Source organism: Numida meleagris, chromosome 14 (assembly GCF_002078875.1).
Source record: "Numida meleagris isolate 19003 breed g44 Domestic line chromosome 14, NumMel1.0, whole genome shotgun sequence".
In the NCBI taxonomy this organism is placed as follows: Eukaryota; Metazoa; Chordata; class Aves; order Galliformes; family Numididae; genus Numida; species Numida meleagris.
In genome coordinates, this window is record NC_034422.1 from 4,693,539 (window position 1) to 4,715,834 (window position 22,296).

At 40.9% G+C, this 22,296-nt stretch overlaps 1 protein-coding gene across 1 annotated transcript in view; it reads right to left on the bottom strand.

The window, feature by feature from the left end:
* Positions 1-22,296, bottom strand: part of AACS (acetoacetyl-CoA synthetase) — a 40,452-nt gene that overhangs the window by 12,379 nt on the left and 5,777 nt on the right. The window contains exons 3-10 of the mRNA XM_021412677.1: positions 20,157-20,277; positions 18,428-18,541; positions 10,776-10,873; positions 8,274-8,388; positions 7,649-7,730; positions 5,103-5,250; positions 1,964-2,044; positions 740-864 (exon numbers count right to left, since the gene is read on the bottom strand). Coding sequence (XP_021268352.1) covers positions 740-864; positions 1,964-2,044; positions 5,103-5,250; positions 7,649-7,730; positions 8,274-8,388; positions 10,776-10,873; positions 18,428-18,541; positions 20,157-20,277 — 884 coding nt within the window. The remainder of the gene's footprint in view (positions 1-739; positions 865-1,963; positions 2,045-5,102; positions 5,251-7,648; positions 7,731-8,273; positions 8,389-10,775; positions 10,874-18,427; positions 18,542-20,156; positions 20,278-22,296) is intronic.

A 22,296-nucleotide genomic window follows, 5' to 3' on the forward strand; every position in this document is an offset into this window, starting at 1 on the left:
ACAAAAAAATTACGCTCATTTTCATATACAGTAACATCACTCAGATCTACTCTCCTTACAGTCAGTTTGAAAAATGGGTGAATTACAAAAATCAAGGTTTAACCAGTGTACACAGCAGCTAAATAGCACCACAGGATTTCAGTTGTTTATCTGATCCCTGTCATTTCCCTAGGATGGGAGAAAGGGCACTCTGAGCATTGTTAGGTACAAAGAACCGTGTAAAACAATTAACAAATGGCTAAGTAGGGAGAATTTAGCTTCATAGATTAAAAAGCAAAATATGAAAATATAAGTAGCCCTGCAGAGCCTTTCCAGTAAGTTTCTGCCTTGAAGTCAATGTGCTATATTGAGTCATACATTGAGCTGCTTGAAACAAACAGCTCTTAAAAGTTCTGGGTGTTCTGAGAAATTCCTCTTCGGATTGCTCCCAATTACCACCTTTTGAAAAAGCTGCTCTTGAAAACTGACTGCTGAACCAAAATTCTTTGTTTGCTTGGAACCCAAATTCTTGAATCCATTTTTAAATAATCAACTCCCTGTCTCTTTTGCTCTCAAAGACTGTTTTTAGTGCAAAATTTAAAGAATTTGTTCTACTCAACATCAAGCCAAAAGAGAAAACTATGTCATGCTACATACAAGCTTTTGACCAAGAAAATGACACCTTCAGTGTGGTTGGTTTTATGTGAGCATTTTAACAAAACCAAAGATCATTTCATTTCACTTACAATTCTTTACCTACCCTAGTCGGTCAATCAAGTCCCAGAGCACATTTGGTGATGGAACTAGAGGAGATCCATCATACAAGACCACCGAAGCGCCTGTAGCAAGTGCAGTCACTAACCAGTTCCACATCATCCAGCCAGTCTAGAAAAGAGAAAATACCAAAATTAGTTTCTATCTTTGTCAGCTACTTGTCCACTTCAGTGGCTGTTGTACCGCAGGACCAGGAGTATTGCTGTCATTGTAGAGGAGCCACAGGCAACAAGAGAAGTCATGGCTTTTTGCATAGTCATCAGGCACAAAGCATGTCTCCTGCCCTTGTGCAAGATATGCCATCTTCCTCTCCACTTCCCTCGCCCAAAGGTTTGAAACTGTTAAACTAGCATGTGAGTTTCACTCTCTCTGCTGATCATCTCTTATCATATTGTGTAGAAACCAGAAAATACGGCTGGAGCACTGTTTCTCCTCTCACCTGTCCCAAGACTGGATCAGGTACACATTCCTAATGAATGCTCATAACTTATCCTTATAAATATCTCTTGAGATAGGGATTCCATACTTCCCTATACGCGTAGCTTTAAAGCATGAGTCACAAGATAGAACAACACTGGGACAAGGTAATTATAATTCCTCTGCAGAGGTACAACAAACCGATTAGTGGTGTCAAAATTTAGAAAGGAACACATGAGGAAAGACACGAGCCTTCTCAAACTGTTAGAGAACTCTGCAGAATCATTTTCTTTACCACAACGTTAGAGAAAAACAAACATAACTGAAGTCCTACAAAGATCACTCAGCTTCATTCCCTTCCCTCTACTAAACTCAGATGAGCAGATTCTTCTCTCTCCATCGAAACAGAATGACAAAAAATTCTCATCTTCAGTATGGTTAATGTCATGATGAAGGAAGCTAGAGTCTGTTTTGCAGATTAAATTGATGAGGCAGTTAGATCAATGACCCTAAGAGACTGTAAAAACAAATTAACTTTCCTCACTAATTAGATCAGAAACATTTAATGATAAATTAATGATAATCAGAAACATTTCTGATAAAAGGTCAAGATTTTCACCTGATATTTTATTTATATATTTATGTAAAAATTCAGTTAAACAGGATGGTCCCTTACAGAGCAAGAATTAGAAGTGTGTAAAAATGAACTTGTAGATTTGTGGGAAAAACTCTCAAATTTGTAAGGAAAATGAATGGAAGGCTTTTTAGAAATGCCTTAATAAGCCCCACTTGCCGTTGTGTAGTACATAATGATGTCACTGCTGGTCATGTTGCCATGAAGAATGTGCTCCTTCAGATGCTGTATTAGCGTACCCTGAAAAAAAAAGTAAAAAATTAAGTTCACTTAGCAAAAAACTGACAGTACACTAAGTCTTCAAAAAAACTAATTTGTCAGTCCTTCACAGGATGCACTCCAGGATTACAGACAAGCATTTCCTTCTAACCACAACTAAAGTAAATCCCAAGGCCTATCTAAAGCAGCAGCAGCAATTGCATTCTCCATTTTCTCACGTAACTTTTCAGCCTTTCTCATTAGACCTCAGCAATTCCCACTGCACATCACTTGTAATTTGTGAAGTGAACAGCTTCCTTCACTTGCAGCTCTGTCTAGATATCAGAGTTGCAGAATACTCCATGCAGGCTATAATTTTCACAGTATGGCTTTACCAATCAGATTTGCCAGGTAGATTTCATCTTCAGTACATCTGGACAGCTTGGAGGGACCTACAGCTGCTATGAACTGTAGCAGCTATCATTTATTACTCATACAAATCAACTTTCCTATTAACTCTCAGGAAACAAAAGACATAACCACACAAATACCTTGTACACATTGAACTAACTAGCAATGTGGAGAAATCTCACTGTTCAAAGCATCAACATTAACAACATCAACAAGTGAAATATCTTCTTTTCACTTTTGAGATCCAGCTGAAGTACTTTTCTAATCATCACTGTGTGATATGTTAGGCCAAGCAAGTTTACAAACTATTTCACTAAGTCACCCCGCTGTAGTGACACAACGTGCTTGATTTTAAGATAAAGTGGGTTTTGCATTGCTTTTTTGCATTAATGCAATGAGTTGTAGCCTCATAACCACGCAATAAAATTTATGCTAAAAGAAAATAGATTACAGATAAACATTTGAAGTGAAAGAGTCATGAGAACAGCATGCACTTTGGGAGAAAAGGCAGAAAACATTAAATAAAAATAAAGGAGTACATCTGATTTTCTCTCTGGAGTGAGGTCCAAATTCACCTGCTACTGAATGAGTACACTAAGCTGTCACAATGCTGCCATCTAGCTACACACCACTACTATCTACATTTACAATTTCCATATTTCAGATTTAGAAATGCTACGACCAACTTTTCAGCTTTGCCAGAAGAAATCCAGGCGTTAACATGAATATTCCATATAGAGAAGTATGCACATTACCTTTGGAAGAGCCACACCAAGTAGTGAAATCAGAAACCAAATTCAATTAAAATAACATTTTGCTTTCTTTCTCTCCATTTAATTATTACTTTTCCACAATTTTGGAGTCAAAGCAAAGGTGTATTTTTAATTTAACAATGACTTTAGGCAGAGGCCGTGAACAACTCCCCAAGGATAAAAGCTGGTAATTCTGATAAAAATAGAAGTACTCTGGTAGAACACAATTGTTCAGAAGCTTACAGCCTAACATGCTGTCTCATGCTTATTTATTGAACTTGTTTCCAGTACCAGGTAGGACACTCAAAATACACCCTCAGCTTTTAGCATTACAGGACACATCTGGCAGCTGATAAAAACCCACTGGTCTGGGTGTCTGCACCAGGTTTAACATGCAGCTAATATAGCGTTGAGCACCTGGAGTGACAAAAATCAGTCAGTAGGTGCTGAGGCTCCGAGTCACATCATCAGCACACACGGATCAGAGCCAAGAAGAGAGGCAGCTCAGAGAGCAGCAACTCGTGGCCGCTGCTCCTGAATCATAGCGGTCTGTGTGCAACATTCAGAAAGTATGAACTGAAAAGATCATTCAGATGAAGAGCAGAGGCAAAGCTAAGGGCAAGCGAAGCAGCCACATAGATAAAACAGGACGAGAAAACTCTGCAACTGAGAGAGATCCTGTTGGCTAATCTACATCGGCGTTTTTCAACTCCCAACTGCTTGTCATGCATCACTGAACAAAACACCTGCCCTGTTCTTGCTAATACATTTCTGCAAGTATTTAACCAGTCTAAAGCCAGCACGGCTTCAAAACAGCTGTCAGACTTCAAAATGCATTTCCTTCCTTCTCCAAACATAGGACACGTGTCCCAAAGGGACCATTTTACATGTCACACACTGCCTGGCATGACCTCCTACTGCTACTATACAAGGCAAAGCGTTTGCAGGCAGTGTGGAATTTATTTGTGGGCAAATATTCCAACCCTTGTTATCAAAGGGAAGCAGTAACACACAATAGGCATAAAGCAACCCAGCCTTAGGGCTACCTAAGCGACTCTACAGGCAATCCTGCAAGATGCTCATCCTGATTTTCAGAGCAACTAGCAGAAACAAGGGACTAATAGTAATACAGTTCAACTAGCACAAGTTGGCATGAGGGTTCTAGACAGTACATCCTGCCTGCCTTACAAGTAAAATAATCCCTGCCCTTAATGAAGGGCTATACCAACAGCAGAGGAAGTTTTAACGCTACGCCCGACTGATGCGGTCACTTCCAGAACTTTAATGAGTTGTCTAGAACAACTTCATGTTAGAGCACTAATAGCAAACAGAAAATAAGTGAGCACAGGTGGTGCTGGCAGAATGGTTGTGCAAACTTTCTGTCGCAGCAAGACACCACTTAAAGCAAAGTTCCCATACAAAGCAAAACCTGCACTCAAATAAAGAGCTAACCTTGTAAATTCTTTCCTTACAAAAAGATTGATGAGGATGATATGCTCTGAATTGACAAAAACAGGCAGTGAAGTTTAAGATCACTGAAAAAAACTGAGGCAATAAAAAGTGCAAACTCCTCATGAGTCTCAAACTTGACAGTGTCCAAAAACTTGGTTCCAAGCACCCATTCAAGTTCTTTCAGCTTGCTGCTGCAAGTATCACTTGGGCCACTTCTACCAGCTTTTGTGACACGTACGTGTTCCCAATAGCTGATATCACTGAAAGGTCTTCATACCAAACAAATTATTTTATTTCCTCATTAGTCTGTATTTGCTTTCAACCAGCCAATGACAAATTGAAATTTTAACAGTGAGTTACTGAGAAACTGTCAGTAATCAATTCTTCCTTGAAGTACATTAAGATTAAAGATGCTATTAAAGGAAAAAAAGAACATAACACAGGGAGTTATATACAGATAGCATAGCTCCATCGGGAAGACATACCCCTGCTGAATGAACCATGCATTTTGGTGCCCCTGTTGTGCCTGATGAATACATGATAAAGAGAGGATGACTGAAAGGCAGCTGTTCAAACTCCAGCTGTGGCGCCTGGTCTCCTTTCCCAGTAGCAAGGAAGTCTTCTAAAAAGACACTGCATAAGAGGGGAGAAAGGGAACATCTCAATTTTTTGTTTTTAGAGCATTACCCCCAACCCATATATAAGATTAGCTGTATACCTAGTAGCTCTTTGACAATAAACTATATACTCAAAGCATTTTTTTTTTTTATTCTTGGCTGTTTTTCTCTGGTTAAATTGCTAACAGCTCACTCTGGAAGTGAGTGCTCATGCATATCAACCAGTGCTTTTCTTATAAAAAAAAAAGAGCAAGGTTATGTGTAGACCATAAAACAGATTACAGTGTGAGTATTATCAAGATACTGGAGAATGCAGGTCGCAAGTTCCTATGACACAGGAAACCATACTACAGCTTGCTTAAATGCAGGCTGTTTACAGGAATACAGTGCTGTGCCCAACCAGCTTCTGGTGAAGAACCATTTCCTAACACCCAGCCAGTCCCTCCCTGACACAGCTCCAAGCCATCCCCTCAGGTCCTGCTGCTGTCACCAAAGAGCAGAGCTCAACACCTGACGCTCAGTGTGAAATCCACCAGCAAAGCTCTGTGAAATGCAAGGGTTTCTATCTCTCATTTTCAGAGCCACTCAGATCCTACCCCCCCTGCACAGGTGTTATGGAATTGTTCCTACTGTTCTTCTCCCAAAACAATAGAATGTGATCAGATTAAACCAAGCATGAAAAAAATACTCTTAGGACTAGATTTATAAACATCTGGTCTGCTTCCACATCAGATTCACATGTGCCAGGCTGTAGTCCATGTTATTTTTAAGATCGGGGAGTCAAAAACATACAAAAGCAGTCTTGCACAAAAGCTACTTTTGTTCATATACCCTGAAAAATTCACTTTTTATTTATTTATTTATTTATTTTAAGACTGGACATTTGCAGCAAAGCATCATCTCTCAGCAGCAAACCTCCAAGTAGTGTTCATCTTAAAAAAAACATGGCACACCTGTGAATTTATCAAGTCAGAAAAAGATCCTTAAGGCAGCTATCAGAATTACCATGAATCATTCCAGCCTGCACATACCTCAACCTGAACCCTCTGGGATGAGGCTGAGGTGACTGCTGCTGATATACTGAGGCAGGCAGCTAAGTCTGCCAAGGAGTAAGTAAATTGTGGTGGATGTGTGAGAGAAAGGAGAAAGCGCAGTTGTTCTCTAATGTCATTCACTCATTCCTGCTAAGAGATCTGCCAGCAGTAAGGAGCAAGTTAATAGCCATTCCTACTGGAAAGTCTTCCAGTGTTGCCAAGCATAAGAAGTTTGAAAACCCATTCAGCTGTGGCTGACCCAGGTAGATGTGCCCAGACCTTCTCCTGTCATCAGCTCCTCAAGGAAGGCCAAGAGATTCCTACACATGCACACAAAGAAGTCACGTTTTATTTGTATTAAAAACTAGAAACCAGAGCAATTTGAATGGAGCCAACCCAAAGCAAGCAGCAAGGGTTGAAACCCAGCTGCATCTTTTAAGAGTTGTCACAGAATCACAGATTTGTAGGGGTTGGGAAGGGCCTCTGGAGAGCATCTAGGGAGCCTGTTGGGGGGGGGGGGGGGGGCAGACTAGAATAGGTCACACAGGAAAGTGACCAGGAGGGTTTTGAATATCTCCAGAGAAGGAGACCCTACAACCTCTCTGGGCAGCCAGTTCCAGTGCTGTCACCCTCAGGCTTGCATTCAGTTACAGGAACACAGGAAACAATTCTCCACATTGCTTCTCTCACTGTAAATACAGTTCTGCTGTACTAAGTATTTATTAAATAAACTTTTAGCTTTAATTTAAACCAAGCATTATCTCTACAAACAGAATGGTCTTCTGCGTAACTTTTAACTAGCAATTGCACCAAGAGGCTAAAAAGGTCTCTTTCCTGAAAGAAAAGGCAGGCATAGCTCTGCCTACCATCCTGATGAAGCCAAGAAAAAGAATCCCCTGATCAAAGCAGTTTGAGATGGCATAGAAAGAGGCAGAAGCTGCTGCCTAGCCAATCTCCTTTGCATGCAGAGCGCAATTCAGTTCAAGCCTTAGTCACCTTTAGTATGGGGACTGTGGTCCCAAATTAAATGCCACACACTCCCCGTGATTCCTAAAGATAAAAGCTCTATCAGACAATGTGAGAGAAAGAAAGAATGGAAAAATCCAGATTGATTCTTTTTTCCTGTGCTTTCTCATCCATCCCATGATACATCCTTGGCTTGGAAGGGAAAGATTGTGAGGAACTCCATGCCTTCATGCAAGAACTATTAATACCTACAGGTGGTTAGTGGAAGCAACACATTCACAGCAACGTAATACCTATTTGCAGTACGGATCCACCTCAAGAAATCTGGCTAAATCCTAGCTTTTACAAGTTCAAGAGGTCATACTTTTTTTTATGGACAGCAGTAACCACCCCTAGCTCAGAAGCTCCCATTACCTGTTTGGAATCTTAGAGATATCTATGGTTTCTCTTGAGGAGACATATGGAATCACCACCACTTTTTTTAAATCTGGAAGCCCTGGAAAGAAGAAAAAAATATTTACTATATTCAGTTATGTAAGTCTTTGCTATCCATTTGGATCACACAGTGTAATGCCCTATTACAGAAATAATTCTGATGTACAGAGTATTGATATAGTTTTAGACATTAAGAAACTCCAAAAAAAATCTGTTAACTGAGCTTATTGCCAGCCTTTAAAAACATTTTTAAATGTAAAAATCAAGTTTAGTGCTGTAAAACCTCTTCAGCTGCTTTCAGCAGCACTTCACATAGGCATAAAAAAGCAGCATTACCAGCTCTTGTTCCCCCACTTAGACTGCCAGCTAATGTGTGCTGATAGAGCTATCAACAGATCTAAACTAAGCTAGCAAAAGACTATGTTAAAATCCTGCAAAATAAAACAGTTTCTCCTCATATCAGCTCTGCAATTGTAAGTGGCCAAAAAGATATTGTAAGGGAGCAAGGACAGTGACAAGCAGTCAAAGGTGACATTTTTAGTGACAGTGGAGGCTTTGAGTGCACACAATTATGGCATAAGATATACGGTATGCGGTGAAATACCTTTTACCACACTAAGCAGCTTTTCCAAGTGGTTATGTTCTTTGCCATTGTATACAACAGCTTCAACAGAGAAGATGAGCTTAGGCTGAATTTGAGAAAATCTGTCCAGCACACCCTAGGGACAAAGAAAAAAACAAGTTAAAAATGAATTACTAAAACAAAACCCACTAGATGTTGAATTCAAGTGTTGTTTCAAGCAAGGAGCAAGGATAGGAATTGGCAGAAGAATCGTTAAAAGACTGCTTGCATGTGTCCTTTACTCACCCCACGATTTTCAAGGTGTAACGTAACTCTAAATATCTATTTCATGTCTCTGACATCCATCAAATCATCTCTATTAAACTCCTTTCCAAGCGGGGTGAGTCAGGGTTGCAATAAGAAATAACAAACAAGAAGCCTGCTGCAGAAGTATGGAGGTCCTAACACAACTGATCTCCACATTGCCTTGTTAGGAAAGCTCACTGGACACCACACGTAAGGTACAAGGATACAAGCAAAGACGAATAGCAACTGTCCTTGCTGAAAGTCCCTTTAACATACTTGCACTTCTTTTTCCTTGTTTGTATCCTAAATACATGTATACGCACACAGTGACAATGCACTGACATCTAACTACATCAGTTACTTTTTAAAAATCCCCAGCTTCGGTTTCAGCAACAGAACGGGTTTTCAATAAACCACTAGTGCATCAGCCAAAAAATCTCAGAGATGTAGCTTAACTAAAAGCATTAATCTCCAAGGGAGTACGAACTCAAACTTCCATCTGTCTTAGGTACTTAGCATATTCACTTTTCTGTAACAATTTCAAAGAGCTGACCGATCAATTTACACCAAGTGTGCATGTATTTGTATAGATACACGCATGCTGAACAGATACACACCCAGATCCACGCTGCCCATTTAAAAACCAGAGGACTAAGGGTACCCTAACAGAAGAGTGAAATCTGAAGAGAAGTGTGGATCAGAAACAGAGGTGACAACAATTCTCAGGGTCTTACTAATCCTGCTAGTCGGATTCATTAGCACCGGCAGGATCAAATCCCACAGGGCAGTTTGGTGTGATACAAAGGGAATACAAACAGATGGAACGTGTAATTGCTACACTGGAACTTTAATCCAACCAGATGGCTCAGCAAGGAATTGCTTTCATGAAAAGCCCAGGTACACCGGATACGGCTCATTCTATTTGATGGGCCTCGAATCCTGCACTAAGCATTGTGAAGGAGCCCGTGAATTAAGCCCTTTGCTAAGCCTTACCAAAGGCTCCTCACACATTTCTAAGAGCAGATCCTCTTTTTAAACATAGGTATCCAGCAATCTCTTATACGCACGGGCCAAAAAGAAGCACTTTCTTGTTAATGCACTTAAGTGAATAGCAGGGACTAGAGAAACGAAGCTCGAGCTGCCACGGGCAGTATTCTGCGTGGGAGGAAACTGCTGGTTCCCTGACAGCAGACTTCCTGAATGCTTACAGTCTTTGGATGTAAAGCATCCAGAGCTTGCAATGTGTAGGCAGTTCTGAAAAGAGACAGTTCTAGAATTCAGAAAACATATACACCATTAGATTTGAAATGTTGAAAATGCTACACTATTTCCCAAAACACAAAAAAAGTCTTAATTTATGTTAATGAGACTAATGCAACTGCACAGGAGGAAAACCTGTTCCTTTGGGTAGGAGTCAATCTCCCTGGGGACCTCTGCTGATCTGTTAAGATTTTGGGGTTTGAACTCAAACCAACACACGCTGCCAAGCCAAAGGAGAATAAATGATACCGATAGCAGTGCTGCTCCACGGCTAAGTTTCATTAAAAAAACCCATCACAAAAACGAAATAAAGCCGGGCACTGAAAATAACAGCACATCAGCATGGACAAAAAGCATACCAGCACTCTGTAACGCAAACGAAATGAGCAATCTTCCCCCAGATGAGAGATCAAATCACACCACAAAGAAATACTCCATACCGTCATTTTCTGCGCAAGCAGAAACAAGCAGAAAATATTTGTAGAACAGATTGATCATTACATGCTGCAATGATTTTTTTTAATCATTTTTCTTTCCCGATGACAGAACCTCAACTACAAACCAATGGAGCGCTGCTGCCCTCTAGTGCTAACCCACTGACAATAGCTCCATACATTCAACAGCGAGCGGGATTACGAAGTGAGATTGAAGGTACACATTGCCTAAGAACTTCGGCTGTTTCTGCATTCTGCCATGTATAAGCAGTGCATTCTCCAAATGCTTTCATTCAAACCATTAAAACAGAAGAAAGATTCAGTACTCCATTCTGAAAGCGATTTGTTAATGTTTACGATGCGCTAAGGGCTATCCTAGCAGTTCAGTTTGTAGCCTTCAGAAAAAAGAAGCCGGTGTGCCTGGCTGTGCCACGAGGTGGCAGTAAGATTAAAGTGAACAGAATCCATCTGCCACTAATTTGTCACCGTCACATTTGGCAAAAACGACGACGGCTTTCCTGGAATGCACAACAGGGCTACTCACGTTAATGCCGAAGTCCGGGGATGTTGAGCTCCAGATAGCACCAATACTCGCCGCAGCCAGCATCGCTTCTACCGCATGAATGCTGTTGGGTAAGTAACCTGTGGCAGGATTTGAAGGGTTAGAGATGGAACAAAACAGGAAACTGTCGAAGCTTACAGGAAAGATGATGTCTGCAATAACCAATTGGCACAGATCAAAAATCAAAGTCGTGGACTGAAGCATCCTCCAACTCTGCAAGTTTGCCACACGGTCAGACTGCCCTGCTTCAAAGTCTGTATAACTCATTCTCGTGTCACTAATTAGAGTTCCATTTACAAAAAGTTATATCCGATTTTAAACCTACAGAATTACTTCCAATTTACAAAGGTTTCTACTTAATTAATGAGGCTTCCAGGACAAGAGGGTGGCATACTGGAGAGAGGAACTAACAGAAGGTAAATTTATGGACTAAATAGGCTACGTAGAGACTCTACACACGGAGTAGAGCACCGCGCAGGTCAGGGCACTAGAAACATAGCTGCTAGGAAAAAAGCATCTGGAAGGAAAGAATGAATGCTCAGCAGTGCTTAGAAAGGCAGGGATCTCAAAATAAGAGAAATGTGGCTAACTGTTGATCTTGTGAGGTTCTCTTATGCAACCAGGTTATGTCACAGATTTCTCTCTTGTATTCCTTCAATACTTTCTGTATTCAGCTATTTAAGTCAATATTTGTCTTTAAGAAAGACAAATATTTCTTTCCTTGCTTGGCAGAAATGGCAAAGAACACTGGGAATAGATCAGCCAACTGCCATACCTGGCTTCATTCTCATTGTAATCAGCGTGTGATTCGATACGTACAGTGCATCTGAAAACAAGAGTCTTCCCATGAAGGGATGCAAAGCAGGAGGGTGGACAGTGTTTTCTTCAAGTTTCTCCTTTACATCTGAGGCACGTTCATGATCAAAAGCAGAAAAATCAGCTTTACACAGCTAAACTTTGTCTGGTAGACACTGCCAGCATCTTAAACACGAACAGGCAAAACCGGAGTCTTAACTGATAAGGAAACCTGGTGGGACAAGCCCAGGAACATTCCTACACAAATGTAACTCCTCAGCTTTACTGCTAACTTGCAGCAAGCTCTCAAGATCTCAAGTCACTTTATTAAAGCATACAGAAGAAATGAAAGTCAAATTAGTTAGACTTCCAATGGGCTCAATTCGAGCAGCCCTCCAGAAAGCCTGCCATGGCACTGAGGCTGACTCAACTGATAGGAGTCAACAACGTGCAGCTGAAATTCACATTAAACCACCCTAATGCAGATCAAAGATCTGGAGTTTCAGATAATCCTTTTTAAGCAACTGAAAGATGTCCAAGTACTTTAAAAAAGGCAAATGACAGGCCTAATTATTTGGACATCTAATTAGAATTCAGTGTTTGAAAGCAAACTCCAATGGCCTTACAAATGCTTTCTAAGCCATTTTTACAGAACTGTTGAGCACGGGGAGATCTTGGACTTCTGTGCAAGCTGCTGCACTCCAGGAGTATCCACCAGGCAGCAGAAACTCACCAGGGCCAGGCACTCCTCAATGAAAGACATTTATGAAAGTTTATGGAAGTATTTTTCAGGACAGGAACTAAATCATAGAATTGTAATAGTAGTTTATTATGTTTTAACTTCAAGTGAGAGGGTACTGAGCTTGATTTTTGCCAGTTTGTCTACTCAGCTTGAAAGTCTATCCTAAATTTACAAGTATTAGATTAGAATTTTCTTCATTGTGATTCAAACTCTGTGAAACCAGCTTGACGATTCGGCGAGCTGCTGTGCTTCTGGGAGTAGCAACTTGGAAAGCAGTGTTATGGTTTGGGCCCTACAGCTCATTTAAAAGAAAACAACTGAATGAAAACCTCACATCGTTAAAACGCAAATTACTCCCTAGAGCCATGTATAGGTTCCAGTGCTTTGTTCAGTGAAGTTCTTATGTACATAAAGAGCAGCAGAGCCTCAAGTCCATAAAGGCATATCTATTTTGCTAGTACAGTATCTCAAGTTTTGACTTTTTTTTTTTATGATAAATCTTCTTCCTAGAACAGTAACTTGAAGTGTATAAGCCACTCTAAACCACTGATTGCCTGATGGAAATATTTAATTTTAATTGATAATAACTAATTCCACTGAGCATTTTTTGGAGGAGGTATTGTTGTAGTACGGCCCGCAGGTAAACAAAAGATTTCTCTTCAAGCTGCAGAGCCATGTGATTACCTTGCCAGAGCTTACAAGCATCACTTATTACAGGCAAGTTCTCTTCAGTCTTTCTACAAGAGCCCTCAAGGCAAGTACACACGTCTCCGTACATTATGGTGAGCCAGACAATTAAATCATTGCTCCCATTTGTCAGATGGCTTTGAAGTGGTGTTTGAGCATATCAGCCAAAACTGCCAGTAGGTATTGAAGCATGTAAAGCAACTTACCCTGCATCTCTCCACCTTCATCTGACCAGTGCGGGCAGACAGCCTGGTGAGCAGGATTTTCACCTATCTGTCACAATGCCCAACACCAAGAACTGCGAGTAAAGATGTGGTTCTGCTCTGGAAAGAGATCCTCCCAGCCCAGCAATGTAAGAACTCATCCTGCTCATTTGTCCAATTTAAGTGATACAAACCGCAACTCCCATCAGTCTTTCAGGTTAAAACTGGATTCTCAGAAACAAAAAAAAAAGATTTCTTCCTTTCTCACAGAGATTCTGCAAACCACTGACAGCAAGCACCACATGTGACAAACTTCCTGCCCCTTGTGCCCCTTGAGGTACCAACCAAATCCTTAAAGCATCCAATAGACTGACACAGGTCGTAAACATCTACAACTTCCTAAACAGGAGCGTTGCTGACAAAGAAGAAGAAAAAATATCAACTTTCTTTAAGCTGGATTCACATCAGAGACCGCAATGTACGGAAGCCCCATACTAGAGAATATTAGTGGCACAGTTAATTTTAATATTCATTACATATTTTTTCATATATTCAGCTAGATCCCCCCCTGTTCTTTGATCCAATATTTCAGCTAAGGATCAAAACTAGCCTATGTTATGAAGGGGTGGAAAGAAAGAAGGGGCAGAAACTACAGTCTGTTACTGGAAAGGAGGATCCTCCTGCCTCTTTGGGTGATCAAGAACGCAACTGAATAAAGGATACAAAACACAGGAGCTGGGAACTCACAGCAGCTAGGGACTGAGTTTGTAGTACTGAGGTCCTAGCAGCAGCACTCCTCACTCCTACGTATACATAACATTTTTGTAAGAACAAGTGAAATGAAAATTTTCAGAAGAAAGTGACAAAAACCTCTAATAAGCAGGACAAGCAATATCTTACCAGCACTGTATGGGTCACTTTTAAAGGCACTTACAGCCTCATCTGCTCTGGACAGCAGTTGCTGTCTGTCGCTACTTACTCAACCTAGCATGTGCTGAGGTTAGATTTACCTGTTCATTTACACTACAGTACTTTATCAATAAAATGGGTGACATCTGCGGTCCAGAAATTCCTAGCATAGTCATGTTGGCAGAAGTCTCAGCTTCCTCCAAGTGCTGTGAACACCTTCCCTGAGGGCATCGAATGGCTCAGAGCAGGGCGTGCTCTCAGAAGCACAGGCATCCAAACATTTCTAGTTGTCTGAATGAAAAAAGCACAGACTCAGCACCAAAGATGTACCACAAACCTCACCAGGAGGCGCTGCGGGGAAGTCAGGAGCTGCAAGTAAACACCCTCCCCATGGTTCATTCTACTCATCTACACTAGCTCACAGACAGAAAGTCAACTCAAAAACCAGACTCCCAGCTTCTCTTCCTGATGTTAAGGTACGATTTTGTACTACTGCTGGGTTTTGAAAGGGTCATCCCACCTAGCATTACTGCAGCCTGAGACTATTAGTAACAAGCTAATCTTCTTACAAAGCTAGCTTTAAAACCCACGTAAGCAACCAGGGCTAATACAGTTACTATAGATAAATTACCAGCTTTAAACAATATAACTCATTGATGTTTTGTTAAGGATTTTTGTGTGAACACATGGGGAAGATTAGTTTGTTGCACAGCTGACTTGTAAGAGGACAAAGCTGCTACAGGATAATAGCAGGGTATCTGGAGACTGATAACACAGATACTTCAGTGTTACTTTATTCCCGCTGCAGTCATTGCTATTTGCAAACAGATGGCCGGTGGGAGACCACAAGCACTTCGCATTTGGATTTGTGTAGCTTGGATTAGCTATTGTATCTGTCTCTTCCAACTGTTCAGGCATCACGGGCAATATTGCAAGGCATCTTTAGAAGAGAGACATTTCACTACACATCTGCTTCAATTATGTTTACTATTAAGTGCCATCTCCTTAGCGATGGAAATGGAAGACTAAGAAGAAATCAAGCTGAGAAAGTGCTGACACTGCTGCTTGTCCACCCACACTCACCCACCTCCAACTTAAATTTACTACTGCTGTCATGATGCAACCATAAACTGTACTGATCAAACTAGGGGATATGTTAAGTAATGAAAAGTTAAACTAGTCTCATCTCGGAGGCGGTAAAGAATGGAAATTAAATTCACAAGAAAAAAGAATAGCTCTAATGGTTATGTATATGATCCTAACAGCTCAAGACTTCAAGTAATTTTAAGAGAAAATGGCAACAAAGGGCATCAGAACTTGGCAGGCTGACTAGGAGTTACACAACTGAAATAAAGCTAATAGAATGTGTCCCTTCTACTTAAAAGCTGATTTTTCAGAAACAGTGAAAGCATGCCCCTTTATTACACTTCTATAAGCTATGTGAGGAATCACACTTTATGCCATCTGCTACAAATTTTGGAAGAAATTAGGCCCCACTACCTTCTGGCAAACATTGGCGAGCCTCACCTTTGATACCACAAGTGGCTGTAGGACAGAAGCTTTCCCACCCAACACTTATCTCTCCTCCATGTCAGCATGGGGTTTGGAAAGCAGCCAGGAGATTCAGCCTCCAACTGTGAAGTCACATTTCAGCCCTCCCAAGGGCTGCCAGTGTCCTCTGGCATAGGAGAGACACATATTGAACAAAGTTGAGACCCAATTTTATGTGTGTGTGTGTGTAGCTCAACTGCTGTTAAAATCCCCACCAGATTTCTTTCAGATGGAAGCTCTCCCTAGATAGGGGCTGTCATCCAAGGCAATGCAATCTGACAGTCAGGAGTCCTGGGTACCAGGGGCAGGGAGGGAGGGAGAACTGTGCAGACTGAGTGTGAGGAGTTGATATGGGTTCATCTGACTGGAGATCAGTGAGGAAAAATGTCTTTTAGCAGCCAGAGTAAGAGGGGCGGGCAGGGAAAAAATTAGAATGCAAGATACCACAAGTTTCATATAAAATTAAGGCATTTTGATAAACCATGTTCTTAAAGGAGCAATCAAAAGGCAATACCAAGGCTAAAAAAAAAAAATGGGAAAACCATCACATCACAAGAAAATCCTAGCACCTGTTATTTAGGAGTAAGTCTGAAAGCAGTTTACATCAAGATCTCGTACATACATTTGCTTTGACAGCAAGAGGTGGACAGAAGCAGCACACCCTTCACAAGTGAACCAACCCAGCTCCCCCCATTCATTTCAAATTGTCAGGAAGAGCACAAGAGTATAAGAAATTTCATAAATGTAACATTTGCTTAGTATGAGCTTTCTATAGTAATTCCAGCGTGCTAATAGATTACAAGGGTTAAAAAGAGTAGAGTGAGGATACATCACAAAACTTCAATTTTTCATTGTTTGTTCAGTGTGTGCTTGCTTTTTTTTGTTGATTGTTTGAATAACCACAACACCACCAGACAGCCAGGCTGCATTTTGTACCTCCTCTTGAAATAACTAGAAGCCCAGGCTTCCCACTGGAGTCAACACACGTATTTTCTCCGCTGAGAACAGGATGTTGAAGTGTACAGTTAAATCCTACCTTTTATGTGTAAGGAAGCACTGACATTAATGATGAATTGTCAACAGAAACTTGGAATTGCTACCTGCTGCAAGCACATCAACGACTCTTTTTGATTAAAATAAGCAAAGGCGTGAGCCAACTGCCAAAACAAATAAGATTCAGAAGTCAGCCAGCCCCCAGTTGTGCTAAGCAAAATACGCTCATTAACTAGAAGAAATTGTTGTTGAAGTTATGATAATAGTAGTAATAATCATGCTAATAACGTTGACTACAATTACATTTAAATAGCACATTTTCTCTTCTCCAGCTACAGAGAATACTTCTGCATGTTATAACAGCTTAAGTTCCACTCGTTGGTATGGTTTCAGGCAGAGGCTGTTGCTCCTCAACAAGGTGTCAGATACAAACATGATAACGTTAAGATTGAAACAGAAACAAAATTAGGTATTAAATTCTTCATTCAGGCAGATCTTCCTGATTTTGATGGATGGCTCGTACTAGATTAAGGATTTGATTCTAATTCAATGTAAAACAGCAAGCCCATAGCTGTGATAATTAAACGTTCAGTTATAAGCTCTGCAGAATATTCATAACATACGCAAAGTATGAGATATTGTGACTGTATTTTACAGCCACATTTGTAAACCACATTTACGAGGGTAATAAAAAAATCATGATGCACACCCTTCTGTTTTTGAAGACGTGGGCTCAGGTTCAGGTTTATAACACGCAACCAAACAAAGCAAGTAGTTTCATCACTTTGGGTTTGCACCACACAAGAATTTACAAAGACTTAGGACAATTGCCAAGTATTGCTCAAACAACATGTGATTCCAGCAGTAAGATGGATAAGCACGTCAACACAAATCCCAGGTAGGCGTCAGGGAGCTGCAAGGATCCTGCAGTTTTGACTTGCACCACAGTGACAGAACCACAGAGTATGTGACAGTATGCCAAGTGTATATATGGAGCAGATCAACTGCAGATCAAAAACAACAATTCAGAAACAAATGGACTTAGGCCAGCTTGAGTAATGCCTGTATATTGTACAAGCTGTCCATAAGAAAAAAAAAAAAACATTTATATGGAAAAATCTGTATGACAGTCTTAGGACTGAGAATCTTAAATTACTCCAGAAAACATTGTGAACAACTGAAAGCATCCCAGGGCTCTAAGTGCTAAGCCTGGCACGGGGATGACTTGACAAGTTACTGCTCATCAGCTATTTACTACCATCATTCTGGTGGAAGTCCCTACTCGCAAAAGCACTGGTGGCACAAAGTAGTACACATCTGTTCCTCAAGAGCTGCAGCTCACAACGCAGCACATTACCTGGGGCTGCAGGCACAGTAATTGCCAGTTGGCACCACAACACACAACCAGGGATCCTAATTTCCAAGACTGCCCCGGTGTGACTTTGCTGAACCCGGTGAGTCAAAGCTCAGTTAGATGCAGAGCCTACAGCACTTTTGCTTCTATGGAGCACTTATGAAGCAGACCTTATCAAAGCTATAAATGAGGTACTTTCCTTCCCTCTACAGTGCTTAACTACGAGGCTAATTCAAGTTCCTTCCCTCTAGAAGCATATTTCATACAAAATTAAGGAAACAGCACTCCTACATTTAGAATGTTTCTATGGAATAGAAATTCATAATCAAGTATTTATGACTCTGCTCATCCGCACGTCAAGAATTTTTTACCTCCTCTCCTTTAAAAAGAAAATACTTACCCACAACTCTGTCTCCTGTTTTCACTCCCATCTTCCTCATGGCTGCAGCGTACAAAGCTACGGCTTGTCTCAGTTCTTCAAAAGTAACTTTCAAGATTTCTTCCTTGCCTTCCTCTGAGGAAACAAGATGTATTAAAAGCAGTCAGAAAGCATACACTACAACCTAGAGTCAGTACTACCCTACTAATTATGGAATTGAAAGAACATGAAGCATTTTAGGCAAACGGTTTCCATTGATATCTATCTCCCTTCTTGCTCCGCTTTCTCATTAGGTCTAGAAGGAGGTAACAAGGTGTCAGCTTCTGTTTTATTATGCCAGGTTGCTGATGAGAAAAAATCACAGGACTTTCAGTATGTTTTTTTTGGACCATCTGCATTTGCCAACATACCACATAGCAAATAAACTAAACTGGGCTCCATTCACCTCTGAGAAGGTCTGCAGGATGTTTTCATTCCTATACTGGATGTCAGATGTTACATAAGCTGTTAATAAATCACTCACGTAACAAAATGAACAAGTTAAATGTTATAAAAAGCAAAGTTTGTCATCTTAAGGGCTCTGTAATTCTTTAGCTTGACTTCTGCAAACCATTTGGCCCATCCTGTTTCCAGTATCGAGTATTTCTCATTAAAGCACAGATCAAGAGCGTAGCAATCAAAATGCACTGCATGTCCTGGTACAGCAGGGCTTTGCAGAACAGCTACAGTCATTTCCCTTAGGCACTGAACACTGTTTTTACTCTCTTCCCTTCTTAGACCTCTATTCAAGTAAATTTAGTCCTATATGGAGCAAAAGAGCAGGTGTGCTGGGAAGCAGTAGAGAAGGAAATAAAGAGTGTAGTTTGTAAACTGAGCAACACATGCCTACAGATTTTGTGTTCCCCTAGAACAGGGGACACTGATCTTTCCTCATGACTGAAGATCCCAGAGAAAGGAGTCACTAATAAGAGACTAACAGCAGGGGCAGTAACAAATGAAGGTTTAGGAAAGTTACATTTCCATTCCTGTGCTCTATCACACACACAGAGCTCCCACACAATCAACCCCAGTGATTTCAGGAACCTGACACAGGTTCCCTAAGCACCACTCTGACCTAGCAGTGATTGGTTAATGAAAAATACTCTGACTTAAGAGACCTTAAGAAGATTAAATACAGCAGGTCATGTGAAGAGATGCAGGTGCAAGTCTGTCCCTTGCAATGAAGTTAATGCATTCACTCTACTCGGGCACTGATACAGTATTCAGCTGGAAAAGAATTTTGCTCCTTTTGGTATCATCCCTTGTGACAAAGCTACACAAAGCACGGAGTCTCCAGTGAAACCCACCATTTCCTAACAAGAAACAAGATCTACAGAGACAGTGTAAGCTCATATCAAACCAAACCATATCTAACCAAATTGACTGAGCTGCTAATAATTCCCCCAATAATTTAAACCACAAATATTTAACTCTACTTTTCTCTCAAATTGCAGCATGTTTAAATTAACACTGAGAAAAAGCTTCATTTACTCCACCAAGGACTCTTCTGAACCATCTCCATTCCCACAGGATGCTTTCCCATTTTTCGATGAGCTGTATCACCCATATTCTGTGCAACTGCCACCTTTACTTCCTTTTCTCCTCACCCAAGCCAGTTTAATGCAAGGTTTCATAAAAAGCAGGGCTGTTTTATAAGGCCAGCTCCTAGGAGCTACAAATACATCCCAGCAAGCCCTTAATTCTTACTCACTTGCTGCATACAGTGCAATCTTGTCATTGTCCTTGTGCTTCAGAAGATTTTCTGCATAGTTCAGGCGGCTGCCTTTGAACCATTCTGGGACATCTGCAATGCTCTTGGACGTGTCAACCACCTGAAGAAAAGCACAGTACAGCCAAAGAAAAAACTGTAATATCACTTCATTTTTAAGACCATTCTACAGACATTAGCTAGTTAATTCCAAGGAACAATGATTTCTCCCGATTTGCAGACGGCAAACAGACACTGGAACTGTAATTAAAGGCCTAGAAAAATTCAGGATTTGTCAACAAGGAAAACCATCACCAGAGCAAGACTGGAAAGAATTCCTTGCTGACAGTCCTACCCCCAGACCAGCCTTAAATATACAGGTGAACCAGAACACTACAGCCAGACTGCAAGATGCACGCAAACCACTAGAAAGCATTGAAGTACTCCACAGCTTCGTCCAGAGAGCAAAAGCCTCAGCAGCCTGCACAAGTAACAAGTCACACTGCAAAAAGCACACACATTTCTACCATCCCTGATTCGGTGTTTTCCCAAAAACTGGCCCAATAACCCAGTAACCCTGGGTTGGGTAACTTCCAATTCAGGAAAAAGGAACACAAAGAATTGAGAAATACAATACACAGAAGTCCTCAAAATATATTCAGCTGAAACAACAACTCCCTCTCGTATCTTTAACTTGTTTAACCTCAAATATTGTTACCTGTTATTAAGTTGCAGGTAAGCATATACCTGTAAAAACAGGGATAGACAAAGAGCACCTAACATTTTCCACAAGGGTCTGCAGCCCCCTCCCCTACATGTCCTGCTGTTTAGGAATTCCATTGCCCAGCAGCACGTGTATTTTGTGCTCTTTACACTGCAGCTTTATTGTATCCGCTGTTTATTTTGTAAGTTGTGTTTTTGAAAGGTTCAGTTCACATCCTCAGGTTCTATCACACAGACTGTGCAGGCATTACAGAAACAGCATTCTTCCAGAGCAGGGATAAGGCTGTTAGGAAAGCCAGATAAAACTCCGTGCTTCCCATTCCAAAAAAAAAAAAGAAACAAATATTTTTGTACTTTGAAGTGTACAGCATATGCAATACTGAAGGCTAAAGTCAATTTGTTTTAGAGTTTGAAGCTCAGATGGACAAGCTCAGCTATGTTACTTTACTTCAAGTGACTTGCTTTTTTTAAGAATCAAAGACCAAGGGGATTCCTTTGCTTGTAGCAGTTAGCTAGAACTGAGTTCTAACACAAAAGTTTATCAGCTCAGGTGACAGATATTTTCTTATACTAACATGAATTAATGAAATAATTAGAAGGCACTGTTAAAACCTACTCATTACTGCCTTGCTCAAGCAACAGATTTCCATCATCTTCCAGGAAAAGGTCTTAATACATCCCCAGCTCTTCCGAGAAGCTCCAAGTCCCTTCTAAGAGCAGCACCAGCACAAGGTGCTAGACACAGGCAGCCCAGTGCCTCAAGAATATCACAGAAAATGCCCACAACCCCCAGTCAAACCCAGCCCCTGGGGTACTTTGGTATATGAACAAGCTGATCTCTTCAAGGACATTTCTATTGCTCACTGGTAATATCTCCTATTTATTTAGGAGAAGATCACTCCTAGTTCTAGCATGGATATGGAAAGTTCTGCAACAGCCCTTTCATTCACGTTTCATAGAGTCACACCATAAATGCTTTGCAAGCTCTTGGGAAAGGGAAGAAATTGTACTCTACAGTATTGCTAGCTGCAATCCTCATTAAATGAGGATCATTAAATTTTGACTCTTACTTACAGCAGCGGCATAAAAGGCCAATTTGTGTGGTTAGGCAAACATGTCAAGTGTCAGCTGTACTCCCATATCCAGGCGCTGCTCTATAACTGCTCCTCACAGCACTGACCACTCCCTCAGCCTCAGCAGTTAAGAACAAGCACTGTATTGCCATATCCTCTGCCCACCTCCCTACTACATTTCTCCCACATGAAATGGTTTGCTTGCCATGCTATCACTATACCACAGCTTATGTTTACTCTAAGCAGAGACTTTGCCTTTGAGAATACATTTGACCATTACCATGAAAATGGATCATTGCCTTGTACTGCGTACATGTGATATTCTGTATGACCCAAAGAGCAAAGCA